At 34.8% G+C, this 24,473-nt stretch overlaps 2 protein-coding genes and 1 pseudogene across 3 annotated transcripts; 1 reads left to right on the forward strand and 2 right to left on the reverse strand.

Annotated features, from left to right (window-relative positions):
* The first annotated feature begins 50 nt into the window (after positions 1-50).
* Positions 51-1,796, forward strand: LOC132184225 (uncharacterized). The gene is made up of 4 exons (XM_059597780.1): positions 51-177; positions 896-1,011; positions 1,105-1,229; positions 1,347-1,796. The coding sequence occupies exons 2-4, from the start codon at positions 930-932 to the stop codon at positions 1,578-1,580; spliced, it is 441 nt and encodes a 146-aa protein (XP_059453763.1). The 5' UTR covers positions 51-177; positions 896-929; the 3' UTR covers positions 1,581-1,796.
* A 64-nt stretch (positions 1,797-1,860) lies between these two features.
* On the reverse strand, positions 1,861-5,644 carry LOC132184212 (transcription termination factor MTERF2, chloroplastic-like). 2 transcript variants are annotated; one of them, XM_059597759.1, is made up of 6 exons: positions 4,940-5,644; positions 4,312-4,720; positions 3,867-4,082; positions 3,446-3,553; positions 2,919-3,193; positions 1,861-2,667 (listed from the first exon to the last, which is right to left on the reverse strand). In XM_059597759.1, the coding sequence occupies exons 1-6, from the start codon at positions 5,560-5,562 to the stop codon at positions 2,415-2,417; spliced, it is 1,884 nt and encodes a 627-aa protein (XP_059453742.1). In that variant the 5' UTR covers positions 5,563-5,644; the 3' UTR covers positions 1,861-2,414. The 2 variants fall into 2 exon arrangements, with proteins under 2 accessions (XP_059453742.1, XP_059453749.1); XM_059597766.1 differs by lacking the exon at positions 3,867-4,082.
* Positions 5,645-16,419: 10,775 nt separating this feature from the next.
* LOC132170803 (transcription termination factor MTERF2, chloroplastic-like) lies at positions 16,420-21,646 on the reverse strand (annotated as a pseudogene).
* Between the last annotated feature and the right edge of the window lie 2,827 nt (positions 21,647-24,473).

Consider the following 24,473-nt stretch of genomic DNA (forward strand, 5'->3'; position numbering starts at 1 on the left):
TTACAATTAAAAAAAGAAAGAAAAGAAAGTAAAAACCCCTTAAAACTAAAAACCTCTCGGCCTCTCCCTCCCATCTCTCTCTGAGGCTGTCACTCTCCCTCTCTCTCGCCGAGAATCGCCGCTTCAAGGAAGTTCCTCTCTCGGTCTCTCCCTCAAGTAGCTCAGAATTCGATAGAGGTATTAATCTCTCTTTCTTTTCTTTTCGCTTAGGGTTTGCAGTCCATTTAGGGATTTCCATTCCTTACCATTTTCTCTCTGGTTGATTTTCTTTTTTCGAAATCTGTAGTTTCAAGTTTTCAACTTTATATTTCTAGTAATCTTATTGGTGCTGTATGATGATTTGGGACGTGGTTTTTGTACGTTCCGTTTGCTGGGCTTATTTTATTTCTTTGTTCTTGTGTCTTTGTTGCACCATTGGCAGCAAGCAGGAGCTAGATCTAGTTAAAGATTGGCAGGCATATAATTCCAAATGGAATTTTAGTGCAAAGATTAAATTGTTTAGGCAATAATTCTGCTGGAGTTTCTATGTGGGTTGCATCCAATATTATTTGAAGGGGTTGTTCTTACTTGGAGGTCAAATTGTATAGGCTAGAAGGGGTTGTTCTTTCTTCTGATTGACTGGTTTGATTGTCTAGTTCAATGATATATGACTACCTAAGAAGGTTATATACGAGAAATATATACACATTTGAATAAGAGAAGAAGAATGCAGCAACAAGAAAAAAAAAAAAAAAAAAAAAATTCAACAATTTGGACAAGAATGCAAGGTTATTAAGCTTAGTGAAATGTTGATTGGTTTTCATGGACGAATCGGCCTTTCTTGCTCCCAATGCTCTAGTGTTCATTGTTCAATCATTTTCAGTTTTTTCATGTTATGTGGTCTTTTTTGTTTCAGATTTTGGGCTCCCTCTCATTCTGAGATCAACAGGATGAATTTTGCAGCATCTTTATGCAGAAGAGTGAACATCAGGGAGCTGGTTACAAACGTTCCTGTTTACAGCAGTGCTAGTGGTACAACTTCACATTACTTTGCTGTGCAGGCTACTTCTTTCATAAATTGTTGAAAGTGTTGGTTCTAATGTTCGATTGTCATGCTGAATTTAGAGGTTTCTGGAGATGGATTGAGTATGATGTTTAGGCGCTGGGCCACCAAAAAGACTGCTGGATCTACAAAGAATGGACGGGACTCAAAACCAAAGAATCTTGGGGTGAAGAAATTTGGTGGAGAGGTAACCGACTGTTGACATTGACAATAACAATAGTAAGAAAAAAAAATAAAAAATTTATACTTCAGAATCATTCTTTTTCTTGTACTCATCAATGGGATTCTTTTGTTTATTTTGCAGAGAGTAATACCAGGAAATATCATTGTACGCCAGCGTGGCACCCGTTTCCATCCGGGAAACTATGTTGGAATTGGAAGGGATCACACCCTTTATGCGTTGAAAGAAGGCTGTGTCAAGTTTGAACGAAACAAGCTGACAGGACGAAAATGGGTACACATTGAGCCCAAGGATGGCCATGTGCTTCATCCTGTGTACGCAGAAGCCGGGGCTCTGGAGCTGCAGGCAACTGCTTAAGTCTCATTGCCCATGCTATGTGTTGGAATTAACAACTCTTATGCTCTGAGTTTATAAATTTTAAGTTTCATTTGAAATCTTGTAGTTGTAGGCAATGGCGGTACACATGATGTTCTGTGCTTGCTTTGATTTCTTTCTTTTGATGCAATTCGATGCAACATATGTACTTGATTCATAAATTCAAATGAAACTTTAGAATGTACGCTTAGTAAATTACATTGTTTGTGTGAATGTGTGGCTAAATTGAAAGATTTTTCTTTAACTCAATTCTGGAATACCGTTGATACCATAAGGGACACCACTAATGCTGATATAAACATCATAGAACAACTATGGTTGGTATTACAATTATGTTTCTTTCATTCTTTTCCGATAAAAAGGATAAAAGAAAATGTCAATGGAGATTCGTGAAGAACGACGTTGCTGCCAGTATCACAGGTAATAACAAGCTGTGGTGGACCTTGAACCTCGCATCAGTGCTGATAGCCAGAACAAACCCATGTCCGGTTCAGGGGATCAGAAAATGCTGGTAATCGGCAGGATTTTGTTTTCCTTTTGCAAGATGCTTGTCGTTCTGATTTCAGAAACGAATGTTGTCTTTCCCACTATAAAATGTCATTTTTCTCCTATTCTCATGTCATTTCCATTCTCGAGATGCTTGTCGTCTATCTTCCAGAAACACCTGACATTTTTATTCCATAACCACAAAGAAAGCTACTTTGAGGTTCTGAAACACATCTCCATTGCCTTCAAAGAAGGCCTGTTCTTCTGGGTTCCTAAAACCTATGTTGGTTTTGACCTTGGAACACAAGACAGATTGAGTTTCAGAACTTACTATATTGCCCCACTTCCAGAAAGATTAATATTATCCACAGGGGCCTCAGTTGCCTCGGAATCAGAGAGATTGTCGTCATCCACGAGACCGGCTTCTTCAAATCTTCGACGCCTTTCCACCATAGCCTCAACCTTTTTCTCAAACTCTTCATCGGTGCTTGCCAACATGTAGCGCAGCTTTAAATTTATCCGCCTCTCTACCAAAATCTTATGCCTTGGAATTATCCGGGCATCAAGAGAATAGCTGAAAAACCTGCAGACAAGTTCATCATGGACAGTGTCAAAGCTAATATGAAGGACAAGAGATTCTAAAACAGTATATTTTCTGAATTTGCAAAATATAAGAGCCTCTTTGTGAGACCTTGCTCTCATTTGAGTATGGAAAGTCATTTAATGATGACTAGGATAGATCACCCAATTTATTTTAAGCAAAAGAATGAAGAAACATAGAGAAGATTCTAAAATCAACTTAAGGTCAACACAACTCTCTTTGATGCTGTTCACCTGGGAAACTCGATGAGATCTTTCAGAGGGCGGACCATAGTTCTCCGCAAGTAACGATACTTTGGACGGAGGATATCTGGATTGTATCGGAGAAGCATGGGAAAATCAGCAATCATCTCACCCAGTTGTCGAACACGTATGCCAAGTGACAGAAAATATTTCACATTAACCTCAAGCTTTTTCACTATGCTGCATCCTAAGAGCTCTGGTGCCAAAGCTATAACCTTCCCAATATCCTTCTCACTGACTCCAGCTTTGGTCATCAAGAATATGACCTGTATTATACTCTGATTTCAGTTTATCACTACAGGTCAATATTAGACGTAATGCTGCTGGACCAAAAAAATTGCGCCTAACATGTTTTACAAATAAAAAAAAATTATAAGACAGCAGAAACAAATATAACCTACTAGCATTTTAATACAAACTTTACTCGTGCAAGTCGGGAGATGTCCCTAATCTTTTTGACTGTGTTTTGCCAAATAGAAATGCCTCACAAAATAGTGAGACGTGAGAAAGGAACAAACCACTGGCCGGAGCTTCTTGTAGAGGCTGTATGTTAGAAAAGAGGGAAACTTTACAAGCATGTTGCCAATGGCATCGTCTCGAACGCCTATGTCCTGAAAAAATCGCACCTTTGCAATGAAAGAAAAATGAAATATTAGTACCATTATCATAAATTATAACAATAAAAATAAAATATAAAAAAAAGCATAAAATTTATACAACATATATCTGGGTCATGTTCAAAGAATTCACTAAACATGTAATTCAAGAATAATTAGGGGAAACTGATACAAAGGGAGAGAACTTGAGGGGTAAGACCAACATTAGCGAGAAGAAACCCAAACAAAAGAATTCAACAAGCTTGTAGAAGTCGACCTCTGTAATAATATCGGATTTACAACAATCTCCAAGTATATACACAATATAACCAGTAAGGGATACCTTTGGCACAATGGTTGTCTCCAAATCAACACAGAAAATGATTGGTTTAACCATAAGCATTCTCTTCATTCCATCTCGGGAAATCCCATGGTAGTACAGGTACTTAACAAGAGGCTTCCATGTTTCCTCAATGCCACAGCCCATCAAATGTGGTTTAAACGCTAGCAATTTGCCAACCTCCTCAGTACAAAGGCCAAATTCCTTTAAATAACTAACCTGGTTAACACAAGCAGCATCGCACTTAATGTCTATGCAAATTGGTTAGTGATTAAGAACACATCATATTGAGTGAAGTCAACGCACACAATCAGGATACGGTGAATGATTTCTAAAAAAATTACTTCTGCCTCATGTTTCAATTGCTTTTGCTACTATAATCTACATAATAAAAAATGGATCCTATGAGACTCCAAAATTATGAAAGAGCACACAGGGAATCGAATACCTTTTCATTCATCTCTTCCATAGTAAACTGGCCAAGCACCCTGGGATAATCGAAGACCATTGTTCCAAAATCCTTCTCATTCATACCCATATCCAAGTAGAACTGCACACGAGCTCTCACTTCCTCCATGTTGTAAGACAACAACGGGGGACACCGGCTCACGACATAACCAATCCAATCCCTCCTAACTCCATTGCACTCTAGATACTCAATGATTTCATCCAACTCATCATTGTTGCGCTCCAAAATATTCTCGCCAGCTTTTGTGAGTGCAACTCCAAGAAACTCCCCCTTCACACGAATCGACTTCAACCACTCAACAACACGTCTTATAGACTCAATTTTCCCCCTTGACATGCAAATCAGCTTCCCAATTTTCGGATACGACACTGAATTATGTTTCAACCACCTATACACAATTCAGGAAGCACAATTTAACATAATAATCCCTTTTTAACCCCCTATTTTCCACTTCGACTCACTAAATTCAAAAACACAAACAAATAACAACTTGGTATCAAATCAGAGCAATTGGATTTGACAAAAATTCAACAACTTTACGCTACAACACCACAAATAGCATCACATAAACAACAAAACGTCACTAATTTAACCTCTGTCCTTTTACCTTATAAGTGGCACTACATTCGAGTCCTGAATCACGGTCTTGGCCCTGAAATTGAACGTGGACTCAGAGAACTCAGGCATGCGCTTCATGGCGGCGGCCTCAACCATAACATAGTCAATGAAAGACCCCAACCTGTTCGTCAAATTGGTGGCGTAAGTGATTCCAAACTTGCCCCTTCGCATGGCCTCCTTGAAAATCTCGGCAGTGACCTTGCGCCGAATCTCGAGCGCACGCATTATAATCTTTTCCTCGTCGTCGTCGTCGTTCTCTTCAGGTTTGCCATGGAGCAGGGTTCGTAGAGGGGGCAGAGAGGAGTGGACATCTGGGTCGCTCGGGGACTGGGCGTAGATAGAGCCTGGGAATTGTGGGGTGCGTTTGGTTGCAAGAGAGAGCTGTAAAAGCTTGAGCTTTTCTTCTTCTTCATCCTCGTCCGGAATAGAGTGTTCATGGTGTTGGGGAGTGGAAATGGGGTCTTGGGAGAGGTGGCGGAGGAGGAGGGCGGCGGACTTGGAGTTGTGTCTGCGGAGACAGGAGGATATAGTGGCGGAGATGGGGTTCGGGCGGAGGAGGAGTAGAGAGGGGTGTGGAGGGTGGAGGTGATAGTGGGATGGGCATGAAAGCATGTTATTTGCAATGGAATGGACACACACAGAATGCCGAATGGAGCGGCACCGGCGCGAGTTGGGGAAGATAATGCTCCACTTGTCTTTGGTACAAAATGATGATTAGCTTTACATCAAGGTCCCATGGTCTAGTTGTCAGGACATTTTCTGGATCAATTCTTTCGTTTTTTTTTTTTTTTTTTTTAATAAAGTTTTTCCGAAAGAAATTTCTTTCGACTCATGCTATTAAATTAACTTGTATCTTAAAAACATATAAACATACATTTAGAGCATCTATTTCTCACATATTTATAAAAACTAGTTTACTATTTATATGTTAATTTTTTGCATTTTAATCCAATGATAGTTTTAGAAAGCTACATATAGGTCGGGAATAATGGGTCTCATATCTATAGATGGCTTTTAAAACAATAATTAGATATAAGATGAATCTTTATTGCATTTTAATCAAATGCTAATTTTAGAAGCTACCTATGGGTGTGGAGAAAAATGGTATAAGAAAGTGAGAGTATGTGTAGCATTACTCTTTAAATATTTGATGCATCTAAGTATGAATCAACACGAACAGAGAGGCTTAATTACTATAAAATGATAGTTTGATGTATTTAAGTATTACACTAGTCAATTTACGAGGCTAAATTAAAAATGGTGGTTTGTTCAATAAGTTAAAGAAACACCATGAAGTCCCCCCTTAATTTTAAAAGCTACTTATGGGTGTGAAAAAAATGGTGTAAGAAAGTGGGAGTATGTGTAGCATTACTCTTTAAATATTTGATGCATCTAAGCATGGATTAACACGAACAGAAAGGCTTAATTACTACAAGATGATAGTTTGATGCATTAAAGTATTACACTAGTCAATTTATGAGGCTAAATTAAAAATGGTAGTTTGTTCAAGAAGTTAAAGAACACCATGAAGCCCCAACATGTAATCACTAAACATATAAATATATAATCATCACTCTTGATAAAGTTTTTATTTTTATTTTTTATTATTATTATTATTTTTAATAACTATATATATCTTTTCTCTATAAACTACCACTTATTTGTCATTTATCTCATTAAAAAAAAAAAAAAAAAAAAAGGCTATTAGTGGGACATATTCCCATAAGGCAATTTCCACATGTATGTATGCATGTCTCATGGCGTATCTGCCGTTATAGCTCCAAAAGCTTCCACAAAATGCAAATGAAAGTCAAGCACAAGCTCCCGATAAAGTTTACTTCAATTCTATCACTAGATAAAACTAGCTAATCTTTTAGATTCTAAGAATTGAAGTAAAATTTCATTCTGTATTTTTGGTTCTTACAACAAAACCCCAACATCCCTTGTAACTATAAACATATAATCATCACTCCTGATAAAGTTTTTTATTTTTTTTATAACTATATATATCTTTTCTCCATAAACTACAACTTATTCGTCATTTATCTCATTTAACTTTAGCTCAATGTAATTTGGATCCTATTTTGTAGTTTTAATGCCAATTTACTCCATCCATCTATTAATTAGCTGTTATAGGTTGGACATAAAAATATGTTAAATAACTAAATTGCACATTTATGAGAAAAAAGAGAGTCGAATGTTTTATTTCATTTTTTCCATCTCATATATATCAATACATATTCACCATGCTATTGAGAAAAACCTTTAAAACGTTGAAATCAGAAAGTGCTTTTCGTTTTATTTATTGGAGAAAATTAACAAAGTTGCCCGACCTCATTATAATAGATCTACATGCCTTCAAGTTTACCAATGTTCCCATGTCTCTTGTAAATTATATTTTTGCTTTACAACATTGAGCAAGTATATTCCATCATCTTGGACCCGCCAAACGCAATTCAAAACAGGTTTACTTGTGAATGGCGTCCATGGTTCACAAACATTGAAATCAGAACTGTAAGCATCAAAGGTCAATTGTCCACCCGGCCACGACAGGTTGCAGAAGTAGATTGTGCCCCCCCAAAAGTTGTTGTAAAACCCCCATTGGAATTGTTTACCCAGAGAAATATGCTGGAGGCCAAGATCTTGGTCTCCAGACTTACAATGAGCTTGTAGAGTATAATTTGATAACCTATTTTCAATGTGAACAACATACCTTTTGGAGAACCAGCTGGCGTTGGTGATTAGCGGTTGACTCATGCACAAAGCCAAAACAAGCAAGAGTACTAAATTACTCATTTTCTCTACTTTCATCGCTTGATTCATTTCCAATACTTCAAATTTTGCTACTTCTTACATCCTTTAAATACTCACACGATGTACCCAAAGGGTAGCTCAATCAGCTAAAGACCTCGCCTCATGAAGCGAAGGTCACTAGTTCGAATCCTCCTTCTCCCTTCTTGTGTGGACATGTCAAAAAACAACTCATTCATTGTACACTTAAAATTTAATGGCACATATGATAAACCGTTAAACACTATTAATGTTCTAATTTACTTACTCCTAATCCTATTAAATTGTTGGTTAACTAATAAAAGTGGTTTCCATATGAATTAACTCTCCTTTTTCGTTATTTTATTTTATTTTTATCTTTATCATGTGGTTATGTTCTTCAATTTTCGTTTGTGTCCCTTATATATTTTTTTTTTTATATAAATTATATATATTTTTTATTTAAATTGATTACTTCTCTTTTTCAAATTTTACATTGAATTCAGGAAATTTTGCAATTTAAACATAGGAGTTTTATTTGTAATATATTTAATTGTCTTAATGAAGAAAATAAAAGGTTTCTAAATTTTATCTTTCTCTCTCTATTTTTCTTTTTATATTCTCTTGATTTATGTTTATATCTTCAATGTGAGACAATTAAAACGTATGGGTTTTATTTGGAATGCATTTAATTGAAGTCTTGATGAAGAAAATAAAAGGTTCCCAAATTCTCCTTTTCTCTCTCTCATTGTTTATTTTTCTTTGTTCTTCTCTTACTTTCTATTTATATCTCAATCATAGCATAACATATCATATCATGTATCATATATATATATATATATATATATATGGCGAATTTTAGCTTAGAGAGTGCCTAAAATAGCAACACGTGTCCTGAACCCATTTGTTTTTGTGAGTGAACCGGTCATCTTAGGGAGTGCCTAGAATTGCGACACATGGTTTTTTTAAAGTAGACTTTCATTTAGGTGAGACAATTAAAACATAATGAATTTAAAAAGTAGGGTTTTATTTGTAATGCATATAATGTCTTAATGAATAAAACAAATGGTTCATAAATTATGTCTCTTTAATTAATTTTCTTTTCATCTTCTCTTGGTTTCTACTTTCTACATATATATCAATGTGAGACAATTAAAATATAGCGGTTTTACTCGTCATATATTTAATTGTCTTAATAAATAAAACAAAAGGTTCTCAATTTTTTTTTATTTATTTTTTATTTTTTATCTTCTATTGCTTTCTGTTTATATCCTCAATATTAGACAATTAAAATGTAGGAGTTTTATTTGGAATGCATTTAATTGATGTCTTAATGAAGAAAAGAAAATGTTTTCAAATTCTCTCTTTCTCTCTCTGTTTATTTTTCTTTTTTCTTCTCTTGGTTTCTATTTGTATCTCAATGTTATTTTGTAAACTTTACACTCAATTTATGAAAAAGACAAGAGAGAGAGTTTCCAATTGTTGTTTCTCAATGAAAAAATATAATACAATTTTTTCTTTTTTTCTTTTATGTTATAACAATTCTTTTCAATTATATTAGTATTTTATTTTATTTTGTTTTTTGTTTTTTTATCTTTATCCTGTGGTTATGTTCTTCAATTTTCGATTGTGTCCCTTGTATTTTTTTTTTCTAAATTATATATTACTTTTATTCAAAATGATTACTTCTCTTATGCAAATTTTACATTGAATTCAGGAAATTTTACAATTAAAACTTAGAGGTTTTATTTGTAATATATTTAATTGTCTTAATAAAGAAAACAAAAGGTTATCAAATTTTTTCTTTCTCTCTATTTTTATTTTTATCTTCTCTTACTTTGTCTTTATATCCTCAATATGAGACAATTAAAACGTAGAGGTTTTATTTGGAATTCATTTAATTGATATCTTCATGAAGAAAAGAAAATGTTCCCAAATTCTCTCTTTCTCTCTCTCTGTTTATTTTTTATTTTTTCTTCTCTTGCTTTCTATTTATATCTCAATGTTATTTTGTAAATTTTACACTCAAATTATGAAAAAGAAAAGAGAGAGAGTGTTTCCAATCGTTGTTTCTCAACGAAAAACTATAATACAATTTTTTTCTCTTTTTTTTTTTTTTTTTTGTTATCTTTATCTTGTGGTTATGTTCTTCAATTTTCATTTGTGACCCTTGTTTTTTTTTTTTTTTTCAAATTATATATTATTTTTTTTCAAATTGATTACTTCTCTTTTGCAAATTTTACATTGAATTCAAGAAATTTTACAATTGAAATTTAGGGATTTTATTTGTAATATATTTAATTGTCTTAATGAATAAAACAAAATGTACCCAAATTTTCTTTCTTTCTCTCTCTATTTTGCTTTTTATATTATCTTGATTTCTGTTTATAATCTCAATGTGAGACAATTAAAAAAATATAATACAATTTTTTTCTCCTTTTTGTTGTTGTTGTTATTGTTATAAGAGTTCTTTTTAATTATATTAGTATTTTTATTTTTATTTTTATTTAATTTTATTATTTTAATTTTTTTTTATCTTTATCCTGCGGTTATGTTCTTCAATTTTTGTTGCGTCCCTCATATGTTTTTTTCTAAATTATATATTATTTTTATTCAAATTGATTACTTATCTTTTGCAAATTTTATGTTGAATTCAGGTAATTTTACAATTACAACTTAGGGGTTTTATTTGTAATATATTTAATTGTCTTAATGAAGAAAACAAAAGGCTCCCAAATTTTCTCTTTCTCTCTCTATTTTTCTTTTTATGTTCTCTTGATTTCTGTTTATATCTTCAATGTGAGACAATTAAAATGTAGGGGTTTTTTTGGAATGCATTTAATTGACATCTTAATGAAAAAAAAAACAAAAGGTTCCCAAATTCTCTCTTTCTCTCTCCCTCTCTCTCTTTATTTTTCTTTTTTTCTTTTCTTGTTTTCTATTTATATCTCAATGTTATTTTGTAAATTTTATACTCAATTTATGAAAAAGACAAGAGAGAGAAAGAGATAGAGAGTTTCTGATCATTGTTTCTCAATGAAAATATATACTACAATTTTTTTTTTCCAATTATATTAGTATTTTCATTTTCTCTCTATTTATCCTTTTTTTTTTTTTTTTTTGAAGAGAATTTGTGTCATTCATCAATTAATCTTGAGATAGAGTAATTTTCTCAATCTCAATAATATCACAGATACAATCCGGGGTTTCCCCCTTCCATTCCCTATCCATGATAAATTTTGTTGCCCCCTTAGCTAATCCATGAGCCGCGGCATTTGCCTTCCAGTTTACAAAAACACAGCGCCACTTAGGAAATGTCTTTAGAAATTGGCGAATATCCTCCACAATGTGACCAAATCTGCTTTCATTGTTGACATTGGAGTTTATCGTGTCCACTACTTGTTTCGCGTTCCCTTCTAAGATAATAGCTCGTCTTCCTAATTCTTGGCACCAGCGTATTGCATGAAGAGATGCCAAAGCTTCCCCAGCCGTTGGTTCTAAATTGCCTGCACGGGAGAGACACTTGGTTGCTATCACCGTTCCAGTTTGGTCCCTAACTAGCATCCCCATCCCTGTTTGACATTGGGTCTTATCGATAGCAAAATCCCAATTAATCTTCCACCAACCCGGGGGCGGTTTCGTCCATGCTGCTTCTGGTAGGGGTGTGTTAACAGCCATGAGTGATTGTTCAGAGTCAAATACCTGTTTAAACTCTTTTGTATGGCTTTCCACTTCCGAAATAATTCTATTTGGATGTGAAAATTCGTCTCCATGAACAAAACTGTTCCGTCTGAACCATATCTTCCTTGCTGTCCGAATGAAGGTGGAGAGAATATCTTGTCCATATCTCCTCAGCAACATGTACTAACTCAGTTCTTCAAAAAATAAACATGTACTAACTCAGGGCCACTATGAGCAAATTTCTACAGAGCCCGATGACTCATCCCCCACACATCTCTCTCGGAAGGGCAGTCCCACAAGATATGGTATACTGTCTCACCTTCATTGTTGCAGATGGGGCACATAGGGTCTTGAACTACCTTTCGCCTTAGGAGATTATCTCTTGTCGGAAGGAGATTGTGGCTTGCCCTCCACATGAAATTTTTTTCTGCATTTGTCAAAGGTAGCTTCCACAATATGCTCCATAACTCTTTGTCCCCCATCCTTCTTGAACTCTCCGGTTGTCTTTTTGCGTCCAACTCCTTGGCCAAATGGTAAGCACTCTTGACAGTGAAACTTCTTGTGTTGGTGCACCTCCATATTAGTGTGTCAAGTTGTGTTGTTGCACAGATTGGTATAGAATTAATGGCCATCAGCTCATCCTGCGTAAAGAGTTCCCGAAGCAGATCTTGATTCCACCAGCCCGTGCTTGGGTCAATCAGCTCCCTTATCGTTGCACAAGGATCAAGTTTCTTAGGTGGAGATTGGATCGTGTACGTAGTTGGGTTTGGAATCCACCTATCTCCCCAGATTCTGACTCTATTCCCATTGCCGATTCTCCAACACAAACCTTCATGGAGCAGGTCCCTCGCTCCAAAAATGCTACGCCAAGCAAATGATGGTTTTGAACCAAGGCTTGCTTCCATAAAATTTGACCCAGGGTAGTACTTTGCTTTAATGATTTGGGCTGTCAAACTGTCCGGAAATTGCATTAATCTCCATCATTGCTTTGCTAGTAATGCTTTATTAAAACTTGGTAGATCACGAAAACCCATTTCGCCTCTTTGTTTTGACACCCCCATATGGGCACAACTCATCCAATGGATCCTTTTTTCGCTTTCCTTTTGATCCCACCAAAATTTTTGCATAATTGCATTAATCTCCGTGCACAAACCTTTTGGTAAAAGGAAGACACTCATGCTATATGTAGGAATAGCCTGAATAACTGCCTTCAATAAAATCTCCTTCCCCGCTTGAGACAGGAACTTCAGTTTCCAATCCTGCAGTCTTTTCTGCACTTTATCTTTAATATTCTGAAAAGCTTTAGTTCTGGATTTGCCCACCAAAGCTGGAAGCCCAAAGTACTTGTCATACCTTTGGGAGACTGGAATCCCTACCACTTAAACTATCTCCCTTTTGGCCTCACTTGTTGTGTTCCAGCTGAAAAAATCTTCAGCCATTAACCACACCGATACCAATAGACTCGCTTTCTACTCTTGATTCACCTTCCCCGCCTTCGGAAAGATTGGAAGCACACTTTCTTCTCCTCTAGGGTTTTTCGAAGCCTCTCTCTATTTATCTTTATCATGTGGTTATGTTCTTCAGTTTTCGCTTGTGTCCCTTATATTTTTTTCTATATTATATTGATTCAAATTTATTACTTCTCTTTTGTAAATTTTTCTTTGAATTTGGAAAATTTACAATTAAAATGCAGGGATTTTATTTGTAATATATTTAAGGGTTAAATACTAAAAACCCCCTTAGGGTTTGAATACTTTATTTTTTTCTCCATGGGTTTTGATTTGTATCACATAAGGTACCTGTGGTTTTAATAAAGACCAAATTGGTCATTCCATCGATTGACCGTTAGTTGACTTAATGGAAGTCCACGTCACTAACATGTGGACCAATTAAAATTCGACACTTGGCATAAGTGGCCATGTCACCAATGATGATGTGACCACCTAATTAAATTTTTTATTTTATTTTTAAAAAAATTAAAAAAATATATTTTTTCAAAAAAATAAAAAATAAAAAATAAAATTGGGGGGCCACCCCTTGGCCATTTGGGGGTGGCCCATGAACAATCCAAAAGATTTTCACAAAGAACAATTTTCCTCAAAACAGACAACTTCTTCGCACTCTAGAATAGCGTACGAAGAGCAATGCCAGGGCCCAGGGCAGAAGAGCACTAAAAACAAAAGATCGAAGGCATTGAAGAGAGAATTTGGAGGGAAAACATACAGTAAGTTTTGGGAGAGTGAAGAGTGATTTCCTTTCTTCCACTAAACATGCAAACCCTAGCAATGGGAATCGCGCGTTTTGGAGATGCTTTCTTTTGAGAGAGAAAATAGATAAAGGTTATCGAAGAGACTAGGAAAGCTTTTAAGGTTGGGGGTGGTTTCGGCCACCCTCTTGGGCACCAAGGGGGTGGCCGAGCCACCACCAGTGGGTACTGGGGGTGGCTCGGCCACTCTCATCCGGCCAGATGGAGGTGGCCCCCCAAATTTTTTTTTTTTGAAAAAATATTTTTTTAAAATTTTTTAAAAATAAAATAAAAAATTTAATTAGGTGGCCATGTCATCACTGATGACGTGGCCACTTATGCCAGGTGTAGAATTTTAATTGGTTCATGTGTCAGTGACTTGGACTTTCGCTAAGTCAACTAACGGTCAATTGATGGAATGACCAATTTGGTCTTTATTAAAACCACAAGTACCTCCTATGATACAAATCAAAACCTAAGGGGAAAAAAATAAAGTGTCCAAACCCTAAGGGGTTTTTAGTATTTAACTCTATATTTAATTGTCTTAATGAAGAAAATAAATGGTTTCCAAATTAATGTGCATCTTCAAAACATATAATTATCATTTACATTTAGAGCATCTATTTGTCACATATTTATAAAAATGCGCAATGTAAACCAGTTTGGAGGAAACTGATTTACTATATATGTTAATTTTTTGCATTTTAATCTAATGATAGTTTTAGAAAGCCACATATAGGTACGAAATAATTGGTCTCATACCCATAAGTGGCTTTTAAAACTATCATTGTATATAAGATGAATCTTTATTGCATTTTAATCTAATTGTAATTTTAAAAGTTACGTATGAGTGTGAAAAAATTGGTGTAAGAAAGTGAGAATACATGTAGCATTACTCTTTAAATATTTGATGCATCTAAGTATGGATCAACACTAACAGAGACGCTTAATTATAACAAGATGATAGTTTGATGTATTTAAGTATTACACTAGTCAATTTATGAGGCTAAATTAAAAGTGGTTGTTAGTTCAAGAGGTTAAAGAAACACCATGAAGCTACTGCATTTGCACCCAAAAAAAAAAAAACAAAAAAAGAGCTATTAAAGCGACATTGTCCCATAAGGCAATTTCCACATCTATGTATGTATGTCTCATGGTGTATCTGCCGTTATAGCTCCAAAAGCTGCCGCAAAATGCAAATGAAAGTCCAGCACAAGCTCCCGATAAAGTTTACTTCAATTCTAGCACTAGCTAAAACTAGCTAATCTTTGAGGTCCAAAGAATTGAAGAAAAATTTCATTCTGTATTCTTGGTTCTTACAACAAAACCCCAACATCCCATGTAGCTCAATGAACATATAATCACTAAATAAATAAACATATAATCATCACTCCTGATAAAGTTTTTTTATAACTATATATATCTTTTCTCCATAAACTACCACTTATTTGTCATTTATCTCATTTAACTTTAGCTCAATGTAATTTGGATCCTATTTTTAAGTTTCAATGCCAATTTGCTCCATCCATCTATTAATTAGCTGTTATAGGTTAGACATAAAAATATGTTAAATAAATAAATTGCACATTTATGAGAAAAAAAGAGTCAAATGTTTTATTTCAATTTTTCCTTCTCATATATAACAATACATAATCACCATGTTATTGAGAAAAAACTTTTCAAAACGTTGGTATTGGAAAGTGCTTTTCATTTTATTTATTGGATAAAATTAACAAAGTTGCCCGACCTTATTATAATAGATCTGTGTGCCTTCATGTTTGCCAATATGCCCATAAATAATATTTTTGTTCATTATTATCAAACCAGTATATTCCATCATCTTGGGCCCACCAAAGGCAATTCAAATAAGGTTGATTTTTGAATTGAAAGTCACACAAAACATCGTAGTAATAAGTCGAGAAAGCATCAAAGGTCTTATGTCCACCCGGCCACGACAGGTTGCAGAAGTAGAGTGTGGTCCCCCAAAAATTGACATAAAACCCCCATTTGAACTGTTCACCCAGAGGGATGCTGAAGGCCAAGATCTTGGTCTTCGGACTAACAATGAACTTGTAGAGTATGATTTGATAACCTATTTTCAATGTGAACAACATACCTTTTAGAGAGCCACCTAGCGAGAGTGCTAAATTACTCATTTTCTCTACTTCCATGACTTGATTTATTTCCAATGCTTCAAATTTTGCTACTTCTTACATCCTTTAAATACCCACATGATTGTAAACAACTCATTCATTGTACACTAAGAATTTAATGGACATATGATAAACTGTTAAACACTATTAATGTTCTAAGGTTACTTATTCCTAATCCTATTAAATTGTTAAATTGTTGGTTAACTAATAGAAGTGGTTTCCATATGAATTAACTCTTCTTTTTTTTCTTTTTTTCTTTTTTTTGAATTAACCAATAGTGGCTTGCTTCTACTTCACAGCCACTATTGGTTTGCCCATATTTCAACTTTCACCGACGCTCATAACTAGTATCTTGCAGCATATAGTAAGCTCTCTCTAGGCAGCAATTAACATATGCCATGGTTTAACTCTCAAAGCTTCTTAAGAATATGAACCTATCACGAAGTCATGCTCAAGCTACCATCAGTTTTATATTCATATTGAGAAACATTCATTAATGAGCATGCCAATAGATAGACACAAACCTTCAACAAAATGTAAAAGGTATGTTAAATTCACTTGAGATTTACATATGGAAATAAATATCATATTATGATGACAGAACTCAGTTAATTCGGTGAATTGGCAATAATGAAGTATTAGTTATATAAATGAAGGTGGGGAAGCGGCTTTAGATACGTCCAAACTTTCACCAGAACAACTGACTTACATCAATAACAGGAAGGTGATGCAGATAACATAGACCACCCGCAGCTCCTATTGCAATTTTCAGTCTTGTTATCCGATCCAATGACATTAAACCATCTTCCTCTGAATTGTTTTTCCTGTACAAGGAATTTGAAAAGTCTCCATTTGGCATGAACTTGTAAACAAGGAACTTCTCGTGCTCATTCTCTAGGCAGTATCCCAAGAAGGGGACCAATCGTGTATGTGAAGGCTTACTAAAGAAATCCAATTCCAGAAGGTATGTTTCCTTTTTAATTGCGTGCAAATCAATCCTTTTGATGACCACATAGATCCCATTCTCCAAGACACCCCGGAACAGATCCCCCGAGTGGCCATGTTTGATGAGGTTTGTTTCGCTGAAGTCACCTGTGGCTTGAAGCAGTTGCTGATATGTAAATGCGTCTCCCAGACTGGAAAAGTTAATCACTAATCCGGGAGGTGGTGCACTGCCTTCGGCAGGAACTGGCCCCACACCAACCCCTCTTTGATTTGTAGCACCCCTCTTGCGGGTGCATAACAGCAGCAGTACCAACAACACAACCAAAAGAACAAAGCCAATTCCCCCAACAACTGCGGCCAATATGATTTTCTTTCCATTGCGCTTCCCAGAATTTCCCGCTGCAGGAGGTTGTGTGGGATTTGGAAGTCCAAAATTATCAAAAGTCAGACCCTTCCCAGCATAGAATGATGAGCACTCTGTCAGGTAATAACAACCTGTGGTGGACCTTGAACTTGGCATTAGTGCTGATAGCCAGAACAAACCCATGTCCAATTCAGGGGATCAGAAAATGCTGGTAACCAGCTGGATTTTGTTTTCCCTTTGCAAGATGCTTGTTGTTCAGATTTCAGAAACGAATGTCGTCTTTCCCACCATATAATGTCATTTTACTCCTATTCTCATGCCATTTCCATTCTCAAAATGCTTGTCGCCTGTCTATCTTCCAGAAACACCTGACATTTTTATTCCATAACCTCAAAGAACGCCACTTTTGATCGCAGAACAAATGGCGTTCTGTATTTCGGAAACACATCTCCATTGACTTCAAAGAACGCCTGTTCTTCTGGGTTCCTAAAACCTATGCTGGTTTTGACCTTGGAACACAAGACAGATTGAGTTTCAGAACTTACTACATTGCCCCACTTACAGAAAGATTAATATTATCCACAGGGGCCTCAGTTGCCTCGGAATCAGAGAGATTGTCGTCATCCACGAGACCAGCTTCTTCAAATCTTCGACGCCTTTCCACCATAGCCTCAACCTTTTTCTCAAACTCTTCATCGGTGCTTGCCAACATGTAGCGCAGCTTTAAATTTATCCGCCTCTCCACCAAAATCTTATGCCTTGGAATTATTCGGGCATCAAGAGAATAGCTGAAAACCCTGCAGACAAGTTCATCATGGACAGTGTCAAAAGCTAATATGAATGACAAGAGATTCTAAAACAGTATCTTTTCTGAATTTGCAAAATATAAGAGCCTCTTTGTGAGACCTTGCACTCATTTGAGTATGGAAAGTCATTTAATGATGACTAGGATAGATCACCAAACTTATTTTAAGCAACAGAATGAAGAACATAGAGAAGATTCTAAAATCAACTTAAGGTCAGTCAACACAACTCTCTTTGATGCAGTTCACCTGGGAAACTCGATGAGATCTTTCAGAGGGCGGACCATAGGTCTCCGCAAGTAACGATACTTTGGACGGAGGATATCTGGATTGTATCGGAGAAGCATGGGAAAATCAGCAATCATCTCACCCAGTTGTCGAACACGTATGCCAAGTGACAGAAAATATTTCACATTAACCTCGAGCTTTTTCACTATGCTGCATCCTAAGAGCTCTGGTGCCAAAGCTATAACCTTCCCAATATCCTTCTCACTGACTCCAGCTTTGGTCATCAAGAATATGACCAGTATTATACTCTGATTTCAGTTTATCACTACAGGTCAATATTAGACATAATTCTGCTGGACCAAAACAATTGCGCCTAACATATTTTAAAAATAATAAAAATTATAAGACAGCAGAAACAAATATAACCTACTAGCATTTTAATACAAACATTACTCGTGCAAGTCGGGAGATGTCCCTAATCTTTTTGACTGTGTTTTGCCAAATAGAAATGCCTCACAAAATAGCGAGACGTAAGAAAGGAACAAACCACCGGCCGGAGCTTCTTGTAGAGGCTGTATGTTAGAATGAAGGAAACTTTACAAGCATGTTGCCAATGGCATCGTCTCAAATGCCTATGTCCTGAAACAATCGCACCTTTGCAAGGAAAGAAAAATAAATATTAGTACCATTATAAAAAAATAAAAAATTTAAAAAAACATAAATTTTATACAACATATATCTGGGTCATGTTGAAAGAATTCACTAAACATGTAATTCAAGAATCATTAGGGGAAATTGATACCAAGGGAGAGAACTTGAGGGGTAAGACCAACATTAGCAAGAAGAAACCCAAACAAAAGAATTCAACTAGCTTGTAGAAGTCGGCCTCTATAATAATATCGGATTTACAACAATGTCCAAGTACATACACAATATAATCAGTAAGGGAATACCTTTGGCACAATGGTTGTCTCCAAATCAACACAGAAGATGATTGGTTTAACCATAAGCATTCTCTTCATTCCATCTCGCTAAATCCCATGGTAGTACAGGTACTTAACAAGAGGCTTCCATGTTTCCTCAATGCCACAGCCCATCAAATGTGGTTTAAAAGCTAGCAATTTGCCGACCTCGTCAGTACAAAGGCCAAATTCCTTTAAATAACTAACCTGGTTAACACAAGCAGCTTCTCACTTAATGTCTATGCAAATTGGTTAGTGATTAAGAACACATCATATTGAAGTGAAATCAACGCACACAATCAGGATAAGGTGAATGATTTCTAAAAAATTACTTATGCCTCATGTTTCAATTACTTTTGCTACTATAATCTACATAATAAAAAATGGATCCTATGAGACTCCAAAATTATGAAAGAGCACACAGGGAATCAAATATCTTTTTCATTCATCTCTTCCATAGTAAACTGGCCAAGCACCCTGGAATAATCGAAGACCATTGTTCCAAAATCCTTCTCATTCATACCCATATCCAAGTAGAACTGCACACGAGCTCTCACTTCCTCCAAGCTGTAAGACAACAACGGGGGGCACCAGCTCACGACATAACCAATCCAATCCCTCCTAACTCCATTGCACTCTAGATACTCGATGATTTCATCCAACTCATCATTGTTGCACTCCAAAATATTCTCGCCGGATTTTGTGAATGCAACCCCAAGAAACTCCCCCTTCACACGAATCGACTTCAACCACTCAACAACACGTCTTATAGACTCAATTTTCCCGCTTGACATGCAAATCAGCTTCCCAATTTTCGGATACGACACTGAATTATGTTTCAACCACCTATACACAATTCAGGAATCACAATTTAACATAATAAGCCCTTTTTAACCCCCCATTTTCCACTTCGAATCACTAAATTCAAAAACACAAATAAATAACAACTTGGTATCAAATCAAAGCAATTGGGTTTCACAAAAATTCAACAACTCTACGCAACAACACCACAGATAACATCACATAAACTAGATCACACAAACAACAAAACGTCACTAATTTAGCCTCTGTCCTTTTACCTTGTAAGTGGCACTACATTCGAGTCCTGAATCACGGTCTTGGCCCTGAAATTGAACGTGGACTCGGAGAACTCAGGGAAGCGCTTCATGGCGGCGGCCTCAACCATAACATAGTCAATGAAAGGCCCCAACCTGTTCGTCAAATTGGTGGCGTAAGTGATTCTAAACTTGCCCTTTCGCATGCCTCCTTCAAAATCTCGGCAGTGACCTTGCGCCGAATTCGAGCGGACGCATTATAATCTTTTCCTCCTCCTCGTCGTCGTTGTCTTCAGGTTTGCCATGAAGCAGGGTTCGTGGAGGGGGCAGAGAGGAGTGGACATCTGGGTCTCTCGGGGACTGGGCGTAGATAGAGCCCGGGAATTGTGGGGTGCGTTTGGTTGCAAGAGAGCTGTAAAAGCTTGAGCTTTTCTTCTTCTTCATCCTCGTCCGGAATAGAGTGTTAATGGCGTTGGTGAGTGGAAATGGGGTCTTGGGAGAGGTGGTCGAGGTGGTCGAGGAGGAGGGCGGAGGAAGCTCCCGATAAAGTTTACTTAAATTCTATGACTAGCTAAAACTAAACACTCAACATATAATCATCACTCCTGATAAAGTTTTTTTTTTTTTTTTTTTTTATAGCTATATTATCTTTTCTCCATAAAGTACAACTTTTATTTGTCATTTATCTCATTTAACTTTATCTCAATGTAATTTGGATCCTATTTTGAAGTTTTAATGCCAATTTACTCCATCCATCTATTAATTAGCTGTTATAAGTTGGACATAAAAATATGTTAAATAACTAAATTGCACATTGATGAGAAAAAAAAGAGTCAAATGTTTTATTTCATTTTTTCCTTCTCATATATAGGCTAATATTGCAATACATATTCACCATGTTATTGACAAAAAACCTTCAAAATGTTGGGATCATAAAGTGCATTTCGTTTTATTTATTAGAGAAAATTAACAAAGTTTTCCACTTCAATATAATAGATCTACATGCCTTCAAGTTTATCAGTGTTCCCAAGTATACTCTAAATGATATTCTTGATTTTCACTATCGAAAAAGTATATTCCATCATCTTGGACCCGCCAATTGCAATCCATATAATTTCGATTTTGGAAATATTGAATTGATTCTGAACACTTTTCAAAAATGAAAGACATTGTAGCCCTAAAAACATCAAAGGTCTTATGTCCACCCGACCACGACAGGTCGCAGAAGTAGAGTGTGGTCCCCCAAAAGTTCATGTCGAATGCCCAATGGAACTCTTCACGCAAAGAGATATGCTGGAGGCCAAGATCTTGGTCTCCAGACTTGCAATGAGCTTGTAGAGTTTGATTTGATAAGCTATTTTCAATGTAAACAAAATACTTGTAGGGTTTCCACTCGTTGGGGATTTTCCAGGCGTTGGTGATTAGCGATTGACTCATACACAAAGCCAAGACAAGCAATAATGCTAAATTACTCATTTTCTCTACTTCCATGGTTTGATTCATTTCGAATGCTTTTAATTTTGCTACTTCTTACATCCTTTAAATACCTACACAATTGTAAACAACTCATTCATTGTATACTAAGAATTTAGTGGCACATATGATAAACCGTTAAACACTATTAATGTTCTAAGGTTACTTACCGCTAATCCTATTAAATTGTAGGTTAACTAATAGAAGTGATTTCCATATGAAGAAAACAAAAACCCCATTATTAAATTGTCTTAATGAATAAAACAAAATGTTTTCAAATTTTCTCTTTCTCTCTCTATTTTTCATTTTATATTCAATTGATTTTTGTTTATATCCTCGATGTGAGATAGTTAAAACTTGGAACATGCTCCTCTCCAGTTAGTTATAGTTGAGGGTATGTTTGTCTTTTCACTTTTTGAAGAAACAAAAATACCCATCCACTATAACTAACTGGATATTCTACAATTCAAATGAAATAAAGATGATCCTAATTCAACTTAAAACGTATGGGTTTTATTTGGAATGCATTTAATTGACGTCTTAATAAAGAAAACAAAAGGTTCGCAAATTCGCTCTTTCTCTCTCTCTCTCTCTCTCTCTCTCTCTCTTTGTTTATTTTTCTTTTTTCTTCTCTTACTTTCTATATATATTTAAGCCGAGTTTTGGCTTAGAGAGTACATAGAATAGTGACACAATCTTCAAGGGGTAGCTCAATCGACTGGGGATCACGTCTTATGAAGCGGAGGTCTTTAGTTCGAATCCCCATCTCCCCTCTTGTGTGGACATATAAAAAAAAAAAAAAAAAAAAGAATTGCGACACGTATCCTGAACCTATTTGTTTTTATGAGTGAACTGGTCCTCTTAGAGGGTGCCTAGTGGCGTTTTTGAAGTAAAATTTCCATTTAGGTGAGACAATTAAAACATGATGAACTTAAAAAAGTATGAGTTTTATTTGTAATGCATTTAATTGTCTTAATGAAAAAAATAAAAGATTCACAAATTTTGTCTCTTTATTTAATTGTCCTTTTATCTCTTGGTTTCTACTTTCCACTTATATATCAATGTGAGACAATTAAAATATAGGGATTTTATTTGTAATATATTTAATTGTTTTAATGAAAAAAAACACAAAAACAAAAAGTTCTCAATTTTTTTTTTCTCTCTCTATTTTGATTTTTATCTTCTCTTGCTTTGTGTTTATATCCTCAATATGAGACAATTAAAACGTAGGGGTTTTATTTGAAATACATTTAATTGATGTCTTAATGAAGAAAAGAAAATGTTCCCAAATTATCTCTTTCTCTCTCTGTTTATTTTTCTTTTTTTCTTCTCTTGTTTTCTATTCGTATCTCAAAGTTATTTTGTAAATTTTACACTCAATTTTATGAAAAATATGAGAGAGAGAGAGTTTCCAATCATTGTTTCTCAAAGAAAAAATATAATACAATTTTTTTTCTCTTTTTTTTTTCTTGGTTATAACAGTTCTTTTCAATTATATTAGTATTTTATTTTATTTTTTTCCTTTTTTTTATCTTTATCCGGTGGTTATGTTCTTCAATTTTTATCTGTGTCCCTTTTTTTTTTTTTTTCTAAATTATATATTATTTTTATTCAAATTGAGTACTTCTCTTTTGCAAATTTTACATTGAATTCGGGAAATTTTACAATTAAAACGTACGTAGGGGTTTTATTTGTAATATATTTAATTGCCTTAATGAAGAAAACAAAAGATTCCCAAATTTTCTCTTTGTCTCTCTATTTTTCTTTTGGACGGAAATTTTCTCCAAATCGGTATGAAGGAAATATCTTTCAACCCATGTAAAATAGTGCAAAGTATCTGTAAACATTTAAAAGGCACATTAAATTTACTCTAAATTAGTAAACTGCTATTCATGAGATTAAAAATTTAATGTGTCTTTTAAATGATTACAGACACTTGACACTATTTTACATGAGTTAGAAGATATTTCCTTTATACCGGTTTGGAGAAAATTTCTTTTTCTTTTTATATTCTCTTGATTTCTGTTTATATCCTCAATGTAAGACAATTAAAATGTAGGGTTTTATTTGGAATGCATTTAATTGATGTCTTAATGAAGAAAACAAAAGCTTTCCAAATTCTCTATTTTCTCTCTCTCTTTATTTTTCTTTTTTTCTTCTCTTGTTTTCTATTTATATCTCAATGTTATTTTGTAAATTTTACACTCAATTTATGAAAAAGACAAGAGAAAGAGAGAGAGAGTTTTTGATCGTTGTTTCTCAATGAAAAAATATACTACAATTTTTTTTTTCAATTATATTAGTATTTTCATTTTTTTTCCTTTTTTTTTTAATTTTTTTATCATGTGATTATGTTCTTCAATTTTCGTTTGTGTCCCTTATATATATATATATATATATATATATTTTTTTTTCTATATTATATATTATATTTATTCAAATTAATTACTTCTCTTTCGTAAATTTTACACTGAATTCAGGAAATTTATGATTAAAACGTATAGATTTTATTTGTAATATATTTAATTGTCTTAATGAAGAAAATAAAAGGTTCTCAAATTTTATCTTTCTCTCTCTATTTTTCTTTTTATATTCTCTTGCTTTTTGTTTATATTCTACAATTAGAACATAGGAGTTTTATTTGGAATGCATTTAATTGATGTCTTAGTGAAGTAAATAAAAGATTCTCAAATTCTTTCTTTCTCTCTCTGTTTATTTTTCTTTTTTCTTCTCTTGCTTTCTATTTATATCTCAATGTTATTTTATAAATTTTATACTCAATTTAGGAAATAGACGAGACAGAGAGGGAGTTTCCAATCATTTTTTCTCAATGAAAAAATATACT

The sequence above is a fragment of the Corylus avellana genome, chromosome ca1 (genome assembly GCF_901000735.1).
Source record: "Corylus avellana chromosome ca1, CavTom2PMs-1.0".
Classification (NCBI taxonomy): Eukaryota; Viridiplantae; Streptophyta; class Magnoliopsida; order Fagales; family Betulaceae; genus Corylus; species Corylus avellana.

What these genes read in the sequence shown, in the direction of transcription:
- LOC132184212 (XM_059597759.1), bottom strand. Translation starts at nt 5,562, where the DNA reads ATGCTTTCATGCCCATCCCACTATCACCTCCACCCTCCACACCCCTCT. An exon ending in TGGAAGAGATGAATGAAAAG is followed by an intron (nt 4,083 to 4,311) that starts GTATTCGATTCC and finishes TGTGTTAACCAG; the next exon opens with GTTAGTTATTTAAAGGAATT. An exon ending in ACAAGAAGCTCCGGCCAGTG is followed by an intron (nt 3,194 to 3,445) that starts GTTTGTTCCTTT and finishes AGTATAATACAG; the next exon opens with GTCATATTCTTGATGACCAA.
- LOC132184225 (XM_059597780.1), top strand. Translation starts at nt 930, where the DNA reads ATGAATTTTGCAGCATCTTTATGCAGAAGAGTGAACATCAGGGAGCTG. An exon ending in TGTTTACAGCAGTGCTAGTG is followed by an intron (nt 1,012 to 1,104) that starts GTACAACTTCAC and finishes TGCTGAATTTAG; the next exon opens with AGGTTTCTGGAGATGGATTG. An exon ending in TGAAGAAATTTGGTGGAGAG is followed by an intron (nt 1,230 to 1,346) that starts GTAACCGACTGT and finishes TTTATTTTGCAG; the next exon opens with AGAGTAATACCAGGAAATAT.